The following is a 15,451-nucleotide window of genomic DNA, read 5'->3' as shown; positions in this document are numbered from 1 at the left end:
GCACTTCACATTTTCGCAAACCTCAAAGTGCTACAGGGTTTAAAAACATTGGCACAACAACAGCAAAGGAAACCAAACAACTGGTTAAGAATGGTTAAGAAAAAGCCAAATCGACTGCATAAATAAATACTTCCAAGAGATCCTCAACACAAGAAAAGAAAAATCCTTGCTCTAATCATTATGCGACCTGACAGAGGGAAAAAATAAAAATAGTCTCAAATGTATTCAAATAACAGACCACAGCGTGTGATATATGAATTTTAATCTGCACCACTTGAACATGCGGCATCCTGTGAATCATCCCATCTGCTAGGCTGAAGACACAGGAACAACAATCCACAGACTTCATGATGGTTGCATCAACACCCACATGTGCACTTCACTCGCACACGCTGGGGACAGACTTCAGTGAGGACTTCAGTGAGTTCCTCTTTGTGTGTGTGCGTGTGTGTGTGCGTGTGTGTGTGCGTGTGTGTGTGTGAGAGTGTGTGCGAGCGCGTGCGTGTGTGTGTGGTGTACGTGTGTGTCCGTTTGTTGTGGGATATGGGGATCCTGCAATACATCAAAAGATCCCAGATGCACAAAATCCTTTTGATTAAAAAAAAAGGGATTTCTGTGGCTTCAAACAACAAACAGTGTACATGTAGACACTGATTCCTCTACGCTACAACTAGAGAGTATGATTCTCCTTACATTGAAGCTAAATGTTTAGGTGTTACCAACTTAAACCCTATGCACTTTGTTCACCGGGGTCCCCCAGGGGTCTGTCCTTGGCCCCCTCATGTTCGCCTATTATGACATGCCCAGAATAGGGGAACTACTGTAGGGTTCCACAAAGCAAATTGTATATCGTTGCTGTCGGACAGAAATATTGCATGTCCAAATTTCAACTTTTGATGTTTGTTTTTCGTAAATTAATGTAAATACTCTGTCCTACTTCAGTGTCACAAAAAGTAGCAAAAATGGCTGATCTACAAGCTGTTCTTTTTTGAAAGACAAGGAACAAAGACAAAAGAAAGGAAAAGTCTGTCTGTTGGTTTTATAGATATTAAACCAATGAAAAGTATTAACAAGAGCTTGCAATTAAATAGTATCTAGATTGGATCCATTGGAACACAGCTTCATTTTTCATCGGTTTCCACCCGACAGCAACAAATTGTTCTTCCAATTTGCCTTATGACATGAAATTATTTCTGGCAGCACCATTAATAGCCTTCTATTTCCCTTTAATATTCTTCAAATGAACACATCATTTAGTTGCACAGTCCTGATGTCATCAACGACAGTTCCATGTACCCTGGGGATACGACGGATGAGACATCTTATCTCTATTACTACCACCCGCTAAGAAACACGTAAAATACAACAGACTACACTGTCTAGACCCAGTGATTTAAGAAGTCCTTTTGTTACTTTGATATTAAGCCATTAAGACCGGGAACGGATCTGTGTAACCACTTTAACCATTATTTTATACTTTGGCTATTAAAAAATAGCAGATATACAAGATCATAGCGTGGCACCGAATGCCGCGCTATGAGCTTGTAGATCTGCTATTTTAGAAAAATCGTGAAAATGTGTGCAAATCTTTGAATATATATATATTTTGAAAGCGAACATTTTTAACTCAAATCTTTGAATATATATATATATTTTGAAAGCGAACATTTTTAACTCAAATCTTTGCTTCTGGGGGTCCCTGGAACAACATGTTTTGAGATGGAGGTCCGTGGCCAAATACATATCATTTTGGGGGGTCCTTGACATGAAAAAGTTTGAGCAACACTGACATTATACTGTAGCAACATAAGTGTTTGAGAAAACCGTTAGGATTTGTAGAATCGTATCTCAGGTCTTAATGGGTTAACAACATTTCCCTGCGACAAACACCACTTTCTTTTATACGCCTTTCATTTATCACGCATGGCTTCCCACCATCGTTTTAAATCACAGTTTGGTATAAAAGGAAATTGCTCAGCAGCACAGTGTGGAACAATTTGAATGTGGAACAAAAAAAATACACGCGACGAGAAGAGAAATCCAGCACAACACAAAACCAGCATGAGGCTCAGAGTGCTATGATGTGACCATCATAAGATCCCATCTCCAAAAGCAACAAACACACACACAGTGCTGAATTCACCAGGGCTTTATGTGAGCGGAGACATACTGTACTGCATTGGCTCTCAAAGTGGGGCCCGGGGACCCCCAGTGTAACTGTATAAGCAGAGTTGCTTCTGAACAGTTTTCCTGAGAGCAAAAAGTATGCCTTTTTCTACATAACGATGACAGACTGTACATCTGCTAATTGCACATACTGTATACTATTCTTTAAATCAGCTGTTCTCAAAGTGGGGTCCGGGAACCTCCAGGGGTCCATGGGGGGGTTCCAGGGTGTCCCTAGCTAAATTAGTTCATATATAGCAAGCAACAAAATCAGTCTACAAGCTCACAATGTGTCGTGATGCGACACATTGTGAGCTTGTAGATCTGCAATTTTGGAAACATTTTGTTAAATTGTGAAACATTTAGAATAATTTACACTTCTATTAATAACACTTATTTTAAAAGGTCCCTGGCACAAAATGTTAGGGGTCTGAGGCAAAATACATATCACTTTGGGGGTCCTTGTAATGAAAATGTTTGAGGACCACTGTCCACTGATATAAATACTGTTGGACAAACATACTGTTCCTATTTTGTTAATTCCTCAAATGCAGTGATGGATTACTAAATGCCTTTGTGTTTAACCTGCCTATAAGTCTATAATCCAGCAGTGCATTCTGGAGAAACTGGTGTGGCTGATTAGTAGTCAAGTGAGTGTGTGTGTGTGTGTGTGTGTGTGTGTGTGTGTGGTAAAATAATAAAATGTACATAGTGGCTCATTTCATATTTTAGTTCCACTCACAGCCTTGTGTGTGTTTGTGTACACAGCATGTGTGCCCATGGATGTGATTGCCGGGGACCGTTAATACGGTATTTGCGTGATTCACCAAGGGATTGGTGCTAAATATATACATCCTACGCACTCCCACTCTACACACACACATGCACAACACACACACACACACACAGATTTCATGACCACATTATCATACTTATGTCCATATACACTTACACCTCGGAGATTCTCACAGCTCCACCGTTAGAATTAGCACTGTTATTTAAAAAAAAATGTTTTAAGGAGTTTGTGTTAGCCTTGTGAGAATTTGCAAGCGAAACTAATTGGCAGCACTATATAAACAAGCTCATTAGTAGCTTGTTAGTATGTAGAAACTGATTCCCACTCATTAAAATTAATAATGCTGTGCAGTGCAAGTGTTTTGTTTTTGTCTGCTTTCTATGCAAATTCCGACGACTTATCTGTTTTTTAAAAGAAAGAAATTGATTATTACATAACTTTTTCTTAATGTATGCACTGCAGTACAGTATCTACTTATCATTGTAAACACTTAAACACTCTCTATACTTGAAAACAGACTGAGTTGGCTACTTGGTGCGGCCATTTGTCCTTCAACACCAAATATCCTTGCTGGAAATGTCTACAAGCTCACGACGTAAATCGGCTATTTTCTGCGAATGTTCCCCCCGGAATAGGGATTCTAGGGTTCAAGTGGTTATGATAAAAAAAAACAGGGGATGCAGTGGGTACAAAGTTGTAGTTTACAAATGCAAGAGCAGCACATGGCCACTGGACATGCTATATAGTCAAGGTTAAGTTAGAGTCCACACCACAACTATAAGGACGACGACAGTGGTGAACGATATACAATCTACAATTTAGGCATTTAGCAGAAGCTCTTAATCCAGAGCGATTTACAGTAAGCAAGGTAAACACAAAGTAATACATCAAATGCATAGAGATAGTAATCTAGGATATAGGTAACCCAATAACTTATCATCAGTCTAAACATCATAATATCAAAAAGATTATAATCTGTACATTGAAACTATACAAACTATAGGATGCCAGCTCAACAAATTAACCTGACATCTGTCTACATAACATCTAAATTACATTTTAACCTTTGCATAAGCCTGTAAGGTCGTCAAGGCTCGGGCAAGTGCTACGGGCTGCTAAGGTGGAGCCTGAAGAGGTGAGTCTTAGTTTAAAGTTATAGTACTTGGTGTGGATGGCCCTTTATACTTAATTGCGCATGGGTGTCACACACCAAAAATAGCCGATCTACAAGCTCATAGATCTGCTATTTTCAGTGAGCGACACCCATGCACAGCCAAGTATAAATCAGGCTGAACAGATGGATATTTATAATCTACCTTTTTTTTAGAACATGTGTGATTGTGAACTATTTTGTTTGGTTGCCTTACTGTCAATGTTGCCAATGTTTATGTTCAGCAAAGGCTTATAAATATTTATGATTCTGTCTGCAAGACGAGGAGGTTCGTTACAGCATACAGGCATCCTAGAATAAGATTGTGGCTTCACTTCTAGATAACATGAAAGAAAAAGCACACGGCCAGCGGAGGACCTTCTTATTAGCCTTGGGTAAACAAACGCTGAAATATAGCTACAGGGGTAGAGATACAGGGTCAATAGATGTGTGCAATAAAGAACCAAGTTCGTAAAATCAATGGAACCAAATACCTCTGCACATACAGACATACACATGGTGATACTAGGGTTGACAACCGTCCCTTGAAATACGGAATCGTCTCTTATTGGACTGACTTTGTTTCTAATGTTTTTGGGAACCAATCAATGACACACATCTTACAAGTTCAAACAGATCATAATATATACTGTACACATACTATAATACAGGTTGTTAACCACTTAAGCCCTCTAGACTTATAGGCTAGTAAACTGGACCTGAGTTGTCTCTGTACTTGGACCGCTTTTTTCTGTTTACCCCAAATCCCTTTGCCAAATATATTCTCGATGGATATAGATGCAAGTAGTTAATATATAACCCATTAAGACATGAGGCCGATTCTACAAATGCCTTCTAAATCAGTAGTTCTCACACTTTCAAGATTTTTCTAAAATGTTCAAAAATAGCAGATGTACAAGCTCGCAGCGCGGCACAAAGTGACGCCCTGTGAGTGGTTTTAATAGGATAATATACACAAACTGTACATAATGGCCCTCATTTATCAACGGAGCGTATAAACCGGCTTATATTTTTCCATAAATGCGGCCGCACACCAACGTCGAAGTCACATTTATCAACGAATCCTACACAGCCAATCCTAGCGTACATTGGGTCGGAGCCTTGATAAATGTCACGGCTGAAACCGAGCGTCATTTGAATAACACGCCCTTAAATATTCTCGAAACGCCCTGATTTTACGACATGGCGAACCAGAATACGACCAAACAACGCATGGAAAGCCAATAAGAAAGAGTTTCGCCTCGCCTCGCTGCCTGTCAAGTCACACACACACACACACACACACACACACACACACACACACACACACACACGCACACACACGCACACACACGCACCTACTTGAAGCCCAACTGCGTAACGGTACAATCTTTGTCAATGAAGTAGGCTAGTTAGTAGCTTACATGAATGACAGATTATGATACCACATCGCCATGAATGGATCCGAATACGTTTGTATAATGTATTTAACCCATACCGAGCAGTGCACGTTCGAGTTACTAAAATAAAGCAGTCAAGGCTATTCCCATTTCCCAGTGAGACTCGGACCGTCGGGCGGGCGAGTCCCCATGCCGTGCCACATTAATGAGAGATAGCCTGGAGAGAACATTAATGGATGAAGGCTGGTGTGTGTTGGACCGTGGGTTAAATGTCTGATCTCCCGGTGGCCATGAAAATATAACAGCAGCGCCGCTGCGCCGGTCTAAACTCCCGGAAATGCGCTCGCAGAAGCGCTCGTATATTTTGAAAATAGCAGATCTACAAGCTCACAACGCGTCGCGATGCTGTTGTGAGCTAGTAGATCTGCTATTTTCAAATAGCCAATGCAGCCAGATCTGCAAGCTTAACCGAATGACTGTTAAAGCAGTTTGTTTAAATTAGTTTATAAAATATTATATTTTTACAGGGATTATTTATTAGTGTAGATATACATTTTGGAGTGGATATATGTGTTCAGATGCCTGTCAGACAGTCAGACAATGCTGCTCCGCAGGTCTAGAATGGAATAAACGGGCGCAGCCAACGTCAACAACTGGTCTCGAGATCTCAGCATACGGTAGGCTGAAGGCAACGTCAGGATATATTGATAAATGCCGAAAGTTGCGGTGATCTCGCCGTACGCCCATTATTTGGTCTGCACCGCGTTGATAAATGAGGGCCAATGTCTCTGTCGAGGGGGAACCTCATATGTCCAAAACTGTTACTTTTCAGGAATTAAAATTCAAATGTAACAAAAGTAGCAGATCTACAAGCCCAAAACACGTTGCTTCGTGCTGCATTTCGAGTTGTGGATCTGCTACTTTTGATGCTTTTGTGTGACGCTGTAGTATGATCAAGTAGGGCGCTAATTTACGAAAAACACAAAAAGTTTAAATATGGATCGGCATAATCCAGTATGAACCAATCGCTATAGAGAGCCACTTTGGCCACGCCCCCATCTTAGAAAATGGCTGCACTGAGAGGGCTTTCGGACTGAATAATGGAGTGAAACGAAATGAAAATTCAGGTTGAATGTTAGGCTAATGATATACAGCATACAGTGAGAATTTTATCTTTTTCTGGCCAGCCAGGTGTCCCTTATTTGAATGTCAGGTGAGGTAGTTGGCAACCCTACAGTAGGTGATACCTTACCTGCCAGGCTTGTTGATATACTTGTGCAGTCTGGCTTTGACCTCATCGTAGGTCAGGAAGGCCATGTAGCCAGGATGAGTCACTGCCAGGAAGTTCCAGTTCCTCAGAATCGACCCCCAAGGCTGCAAAACGCACACAGCGAAGGGCAGACGTCAGTATAGTACACACACACACTGAGCGGTGTTGCCAGATTTTGTGAGAGAAATAAAGTAACCAGGTCTATGAAAACAAGCCCAAGAGAAGCGACTAGGCCACATGAGCACTTTAAACCTACGTATATACAATATGAAAATAGCCGATCTACAAGCTCACAACTTGTGAGCTTATAGATCTGCTATTTTCAAAAAGATCATGGGAAAGAAATCTTGGGAAAAAAAGGGGTCCCTGGCACAAAATGTTTTCAGATGGGGATATGCGGACAATTACATATTAATTTGGGGGTCCTTGACATGAAAATGTTTGAGAACCACTGATTTAAACAACAATTAGGAAGCAAGCCCAAATAAGCAACTACACTTTAGAAACAAGCCCAAAAAAAACCGCAACCACCAATATTTACAAGCGAATTTACAGAAAAACAAGCCCTAAGTCACTTATAATAAGCAGACATGGCAACACTGACACTGAGCTTTACTCGTCGTACAAATACTGACAAAAGTCATGATAATCATCAAAATATCTGAGAGGCCATGAGGGGATTGGATTATTTGTTTATTGAGGAATAATTCTTGCCAGCAAAGTCTACATCATAAAACAAAGTGAAGAAATCCACTTCTTTGTAAATTCGGCACAATCTCCAAGACAACCACATTAACCACATCGACCCTGGTGTCTTGATATTTATAAGAAACATATAAATCTTCAATTTTCAAAAGAGAAAAGAGAGGCATCTAGTAGGTCAGATATTGTTGTGAGCCGAAGTGTATGGGGCTTAAGTGATTTCAGCTATAAGACAGTGGTTCTCAACCTCAAGGTCATCTATTTTCACAACATTTATCTGTGGAACCGAGTCAAACTAAATGTAATGCCTCAACTCCTACAATTCCAAGTGCTTGTCTTGGGTGGGGGGGTCCCCAGTTCAAATAGGATTCTTTTGGGGGGTCGCGGCCTGAAAAGGTTGAGAAGCACTGCTATAAGGCAGTAGAATCTTATAGTAGAATGCATTGCATCAAATGCAGCACTGATCTGGTGGAGATATCCTCTATGGAGCCTCATTTAGCTGTAGCTGCTAAAAGACACCGTAGCTAACTGTAAAGAGATTAAAAGGTCCTCTAAATTCACTATTTTAAGCTATAACATAAGTGAATGGGGTTTAAGTTAATTAAGCTAGCATGTGATACTTGTACTTGCAAGAGTTTGGAAAGCGGTTGGCTTGTTGTGTGGGTGGCTGTGTCTCTATTTAGATCTGGTTGGTTTTTTGGTGAGCACTACTTGTGTTAGTAGTCTGGCAAACACTCATTTGATCTGGAAGCAACTGTGAGCTAACATTCACTTCCACATCAAATGGGTGGGGTCTTATTACTGGTCTACCAACCAGGAATGGATGGAACAAATGCCCACTATGGGAATAACAGTTTTACTAAGCAAAGAAGTGTTTGTTATGATAGATGTAAACGGTGACAAACTTGAGTACTTTGAGTACAAACAAATTCAAAGAGAAGCAGTGATTTTGGTCAAAAAAAATCTGCAATTCTCAACCATATGAATGTCAATTGCTCACTCAGATCTACAGTGTGGTGTGAACCCAAAGTTATCCCATAAGAATACAACATTCAGAACAACCGTTGTGTAATCCCTCTAGAAACTAGCCGATCTACAAGCTCACAAGGTGTCGCAGTGCTTGTAGTTCGTCTATTTTTGGCGTGCGACACTGGCGTTCAACAATGTAAAAATCGTTCTAAAAGTGGGGTCCGGGGACACCCAGGGGTCCATGGGGGGGGGGGGGTACCAAGGGGTCCCCAGAAAATTTAGTTAATATAGCGTCACAATCATCTTAACCACTTTAACTATATTTTATACTTTGTCTATTCAAAAAATTGCAGATATACAAGCTCATAGCATGTAGATCTGCTATTTTTGAAAAATCAGATCAGGTCCCTGGCACAAAATATTTTTGAGATGGGGGGCTACATACATATCATTTTGGGGGTCCTTGACATGAAAAAGTTTGAGAACCACTGGTATAAATATATTCATTTTGGCTGTCGGCTGGAGAAAGTTATTACAGTATGTTGAAACCAATGTCAGCTGTGGAGACATTGTTTTCAGTGACTCAACTGAAGGAAAAAAGTTGTTGTTAACAACGGGAGATGACCTGAAACTAATGGCTGGTTTGTGGCTGGTTGTGGCAAGAGAATGTCATATCTTCTGGGCTTCATGGGCTAGTGGAGCGCAAGGTTATTATACATTTTATTAAAAATGTTCCGTAGTTTTTATTTTTATTTTGTTTTGACCTTGTTTTCAATTTCTGTTTAGTTTTAATTTGTTTTTAGTGGGTTTGCTAGCTAGTTTAGTTTTTAGACTTAGATTTTTATTGTAATATGGATTAGAAAGGGGCATGATTTAACAAGGTCAGAAAAATAGCAACAATTTCCGTTCTACAAGCTCACAACGCGTCGCATCTCGACACAATTGTGAGCGCATAGATCTGCTATTTTTCAAATATTTCTGACAAAGACTATGGACATTTATGATTTAGTTAGTTAGTTTTGTGAACGTTTTGTGAACGTTTTTATTTTTATTTGAGTTAACTAAAACATGTTTTGTTAATTCTAGTTTTCAAGAATTCATTAGTGTACAGTACGTTAACTATAATAGCCTTCTGGTGGAGTGACATTCAAGAGAACGATAACACCTACTGTAACTGTGGGTTTAATGACTAGCAGGTCACCCTGAACCTGAGAGGAAACATGCATGCTGATAGGCAGAGGCTCAAAATAGTCATCAGACATCCTTTCTGACTCATTCCTGACTAGTTTCAGTTCTCTTCACAATAAAAGCCCACGGCCATTGTTCCAGGTCTCTTCATCTCGATCTCTTCAAGCCTTCTGTATATAGTAAGCGGACAGGGCTACCTGTCAACTAGTAGGTGTCCTACCCCAGTGGTTCTCAACCTGTGGGTCGGGACCCCCAGGGGGGTCCCCACATGATTTTAGGGGGGTCCCCAGATGACAGTGAAGTGACAATTTAAGGACTTTTAAGACCTTTTATTATACCTAAAAAATTTAATGAAATGAAAAAATACCATTACTGTATCAAAAGTAATCTACAAACTACTATAAAAACTGGTCAAACATTGGCCAAATTGTCAATTAATATAAGAAAGAGGCAAAGAAATTGAAAATAGCCGATCTGCTATTTTCACAATTTGTATCTGCAGTGGAAACCCCCCCCCCTCCCCACTGTCCTCCCTCTGTCCTTGAAGGTCAGATCAGACAATCTCCAATAAATGGGATTTATTCTTCCTGGTACGGCACTGGTCAAATTTCCCAACTGAGTATTCTCCAACAAACCAAAGTCACTGCGTAGTCTCCACATCTGCATGCAGAAACCAAAGTCACTGAGTAGTCTCCACATCTGCATGCAGAAACCAAAGAGTATTCTCCACATTTGCATGCAGAAACCCAAGTCACTGAGCAGTAGGGATGGGACGATATTAAAATGACTTGTCACGATTATTGTAGCAAAAGTAATTGCGATTAACGATATAGCGATAATCATTTGGGGAACGTTCGCCAAAAATTGCCGATCTACAAGCTCACAATGCGATGCGTTGCAACGCGTTGTGAGCTTGTAGATCGTCTATTTTTGGGGAATCGAGTCGTGTAGAGTGAAATAAGAGCGTACCAAATGCACTCTTTACAGGTCTGTTTTATCATGTATAGAGGGTTTAAGTGGTGCTGAATTTGCAGCTCAACAAAAGCTAATTCATCCTAGTGTATGACGGAGGACAATTTCATGATAAAATAAAATCTCAGAGATACGATTATTGTGAGCGTTTTTTTTAATAAGGGACAGGTTACAAGACTCAATGTATCTCTCTATCAATGATTCTACAATGAGAATATATATATATACAGTTGGGGGTGCAACAGTTAAAATAGCAGATCTGCAAGCTTGGCTATAATGGCTTTTTGTGCGGCTCTCTTATGAAACAGGGCTTAAGTGGTTAAGCAGACTAAACAATTTAGTCAATTAATTAAAAAAAATATGCGATTTTCTTCCCGCAACAATTCCTTGATATATTATCTCTATTTAGATCTGGTTGTTTTTTTGGTGACCGCTACTTGTGTTAGTAGTCTGGCAAACACTCATTTGATCTGGAAGCAACTGTGAGCTAACATTCACTTCCACATCAAATGGGTGGAGTCTTACTGGTCTACCAACCAGGAAAGATGGAATAAATTCCCACTATGGTAATAACAGTTTTACTAAGCAAAGAAGTGTTTGCTATGTTAGATGTAAACAGTGACAAAACAAATACAATTCAAAAAGAAGAAGGCATCTCAATTGCTCACTCAGATCTACAGTATGGATGGAGAGAACCCAAAGTCATCCCATAACAATACAACAATCAGAACAACTTACAATTACAGTATGTTTAAATAAAAAAAATCTAATAAAAAACATGAGTCTCAATTATTTGATTAAAAAAAATAATCTATAGAATAATCGCTAAGAAAATAATCCATAGTTGCAGCCCTATTTACAGTTCTTCCGCAGCGGGGTCGGGCAGACCGTGCCTTTGTTCATCCAGTAATAATCAACTGCATGTGATCCCTGTGATCTGTCCCTAGCCACCTAGCAGATCTGTCCCCAGCCACCTAGCAGAATTCCTAACCAGTGAGTCAACCCCAGGCCAGGGGCTTGATGTTGGGGGAACAGCCCTCAATGACCACACAGGCTAAACCTGGACAGATTCCTTACACTCTACAATCCTGAGAGGGTACAAGTGGAACCATAATGGCCCCTTACGGATCCAATAGGTTCCATTCGTACCCTCTCAGAGTTACAAATGGGTATATATGGCTCCATTTGGTTCCATTTGTACAGAATGAACACTTGAGGATTTTTACTGCGTATGAATCACTCGATCCACAAGAACCGTCATCAGCCACAGCAGTGTATTTTAAAAGAAAGATTGGATTTATTTACACAGGGCTGTGTACAGAGACGGAAAGCTAAGGGCAGAGAACAACATATACACTGCATCTCCTTCAAGTCTGACTAGCAAAAACATTTGCTTTATTAGGCCTTTTTTCCTCCAGATTCCAGGTTCACATTCAATCATAAATTTTTAAGAGTTTATTTTATTATTATTATTATTATTATTAGTATTATTATTATTATTATTATTATTATAACATGTAGGCTATATGTTTATATTGATATATTGTTTTAATTCTTTATTTTTATATTTTTATATTTTTATATTTTTATATTTTTATATTTTTATATTTTTATATTTTCTACTGAATCTTCACATCGAAAGTCGTTTTTGAGAAAACAACTCTCAAAAATAGAAGCATGTGGTGACACGGATCATACTACTGCAAAGTTTGTGGCAAATTAAAACATTGTTTTAAAATCTCTCGCTCTCCACCCACACACACCATCTTGGAGCCACATGGGCCAGTAATCCGTTGACAGAACAGCCAGAGGCAGAGACACACATCCTAAAGATGGAAGTGTAAAGATAGAACTACAGGCAATAAAAGGAAAGTAAGCTTTGGCTTTGGTCATACGTGTCTTTGCCAGTGGTGTAAAGTAACTAAGTACATTTACTCAAGTACTGTACTTAAGTACAATTTTGAGGTATTTTTACTTTTACTTGTGAAATGGGACAGTCTGCATGAGTACTTTCTACTTTTGGTACTTTAAGTACATTTTGACACCAATACTTTTGTATTTTACTCAAGTAAATTTTGAATTCCAGACTTCTACATTGCAGTATTGATACTTTTACTTAAGTAAAGAATGCGAGTACTTTTTCCACCACTGGTCTTTGTCTGACACACTGTGCGTGCGTGCGTGTGTGTGTAGTAGTACTTGTAATTGCTATACTTGTGAGGACCAAATGTCCCCATACATCAATATAGTAGAATTTGAGAGACAGACATTGACTGAGAGATATACACATAGAATCACTAAGTCACTTCATATCGTTGCTGTCGGACACAAACCTTGTATCTACATATTTCATTTTTTTGTTAGTTTGTTTCATAAATGAATGCCCTACTTTGTCGCAGAAGAGTGATGCACAAAAGTATCCGAGCTAGAAGCATGTAGATCTGCTCTTTTCGCTATTTTGGAAACATTTTGAAAGTTAAAGTCAAAGTGGTTAAGAGTCTGTGGGTTTTATAAATATTGAGCCAATGAAAACTATTAACAAGAGCTTGTGACTAAATAAAAACTACTACATTGGAACACAGGCTCTTTATTTCCATTTCCATTTGAGTAGAATTTGAGAGACAGACATTGACTGAGAGGACAATTTTCCTGGTCCTCACAGGAGCAATGGTTGTTTTATGGTTAAACATGGATTTTTTAGAATTAGGTTTACAATTAATAAAAGGGGTTAAAGGTTTAGGATGAGGATATGTTTAGTGGTGTTTAGGGGCGCTGTGAGCTTGTAGATCGTCTATTTTCATTTTGCTACACCTCTGAGTCAGAGGTGCAGCAGTCGCCAGCGAATATCCGCAAAATTCGACTGCGGTCCGAATAAATAAAAGTCGCATTTTCGCTTCGCGAAACTTCGTCTTTGATGTGGAAGCTTGCATTGACTTTATAATGTATTTATTTTTTAAAGGTATTAATCGCATGAAAAAAAATCGCCCCCGGTGTGTAATGACCTTAAGTTCCTTACACACCGGGGCGAATTCTTCGTGCGAATAAATACGTTTTTTTTTAAAACCTTATAAAGTCAATGCAAGCGTCCACATCAGTTTCGCGAAGCGAAAAAGCGTCTTTTAATTATTCGGAACGAGTCCGAATTTTGCGTATATTCGCATATTCGCCGGTGTGTAACCGCCTTTAGGGTTGAAAATGGCAAAAAATATCACACAAAAATTCATTCATAAAATTGACGTCCTAAAATTGTTATGTCCTCTAATACAGTGGTTCTCAAACTTTTTCATGTCAAGGACCCCCAAATTGACACTTATTAGTCTGTGGACCCCATTTGAAAAAGATATGCCAGGGACCCCCATAAGAGAAGATTTTTACAGCTCTAGCAGTGATTCTCAACCATTTTAATTTCAAGGACCCCCAGTTTGACATGCATTAGGCTACGGACCCCCATTTAATGGCATTTCTATCTCTGGGACCTCAATTTATATTGTAAAATCAATGTTAATTTAACTCTGAGAGTGTACTAGCGGGTCCATTTGGTTCCATTTGTACACTCTCAGAGTTACAGACCCGTATGGGTCCATTTCGTTCACTATCCATCATTTAGCTGCGGACCCCCTGGAACTCCCTCAAGGACCCCTGGGGGTCCCCGGACACCACTTTGAGAACCAATGCTCTAATACACAAGACTTGTGTACTTGTGCACACAAGTACACAACACAAGTCCTCTAATACACAAGTATACTAATACAAAAGTGTGTGTGTGGGTGTGCGTGCGTGTCATTGTTAAAGAAGATTTCATGTAATGTTTAAGCACAATCAATGCTGTTTCCTGTGCTTGTGCTTACATGAACGGTGGGTTCTGGAGTGCATTCATCTAAAGACAATAAAACAGTACTTCAGCCCAATAAGTCAAACAATAAAGATATACTGCAGTTCACATCCATCACAGGCTCAATATGGATTCATTGTGTTATTTCATTGTTTATTGTGCTCTGTAAAGCAGTAAACTATTTTTAGAAAAGTCCTATAGAAATACATTTAGGATTACTATTATTATCAAGGAGGGGGAGAAAAGAGAGCTCAAGACCTTTCTTTAAAGGATTAACCACACCCCAGCATCTGGGGGGAATATTAGCCGTATACAGTAAAAGCTCCTTGAGCTTGAAGATCGGCTATTTTTGGTGAAGAGATTTGGTGTAGCTAGAAAGAAAGCAGTCCAAGTACAGTACAGGGCCAACTCAGGTCCACTTTAATAAGTTTAAAAGGTTTAAAGGAGTAGTTCACCCAAAACATGACTTATTTTCTATCAGATTCTACAAATGCCTTTCTTAATTCAAAACTTTTCAAATATACTTTTCAAATATATACTGCTCAAAGAAATGTAGGGAACACTTTGATCCCTTAATTATTTTGAGTTTTCATGAACTGTGTACATACTGCTAACAAAAACTGCTCAAAAGAATTAAGGGATCAAAGTGTTCCCTTAATTATTTTGAGCAGTGTATATTTCAAAAACGTTCAACAATAGCAGATGTACAAGCTCGCAGCGTGGCACAAAGTGACACGCCGTGAGCTTGTATATCTGCTATTTTTGAATAGCCAACCGGTTTTAAGTGGTTAAAGAATGAAAAACCTTCTTTCAAAAAGGTCTCTAGCCCTTGTAGGTTTAGGCTATAAATCAGTGAGTTTCATCAGAGCTACAGCAGGTGTTAACAAAAACAATGCATCAGCGGGATCACGCAGTTGATTTTCTATGATGTTTTATAGAGATCAGGAAAGGTCACTGGGAGCCTAAATGTTTTCCCGGCACATAAATCAAATGATATGACATGGCT

General features: G+C 39.3%; 1 protein-coding gene across 2 annotated transcripts in view; it reads right to left on the bottom strand.

The window, feature by feature from the left end:
* Positions 1–15,451, bottom strand: part of cblb (Cbl proto-oncogene B, E3 ubiquitin protein ligase) — a 75,777-nt gene that overhangs the window by 27,003 nt on the left and 33,323 nt on the right. For both annotated transcript variants that reach the window (XM_080436512.1, XM_080436511.1), the window contains exon 6: positions 6,765–6,886. In XM_080436512.1, the coding sequence (XP_080292638.1) occupies positions 6,765–6,886 (122 nt within the window). The remainder of the gene's footprint in view (positions 1–6,764; positions 6,887–15,451) is intronic.

The sequence above is a fragment of the Gymnoscopelus braueri genome, assembly GCF_963280865.1.
Source record: "Gymnoscopelus braueri genome assembly, chromosome: 8".
Classification (NCBI taxonomy): domain Eukaryota; kingdom Metazoa; phylum Chordata; class Actinopteri; order Myctophiformes; family Myctophidae; genus Gymnoscopelus; species Gymnoscopelus braueri.
Note: the sequence above shows the minus strand (reverse complement) of the source record. Positions and strands in the feature narration are given on the sequence as shown.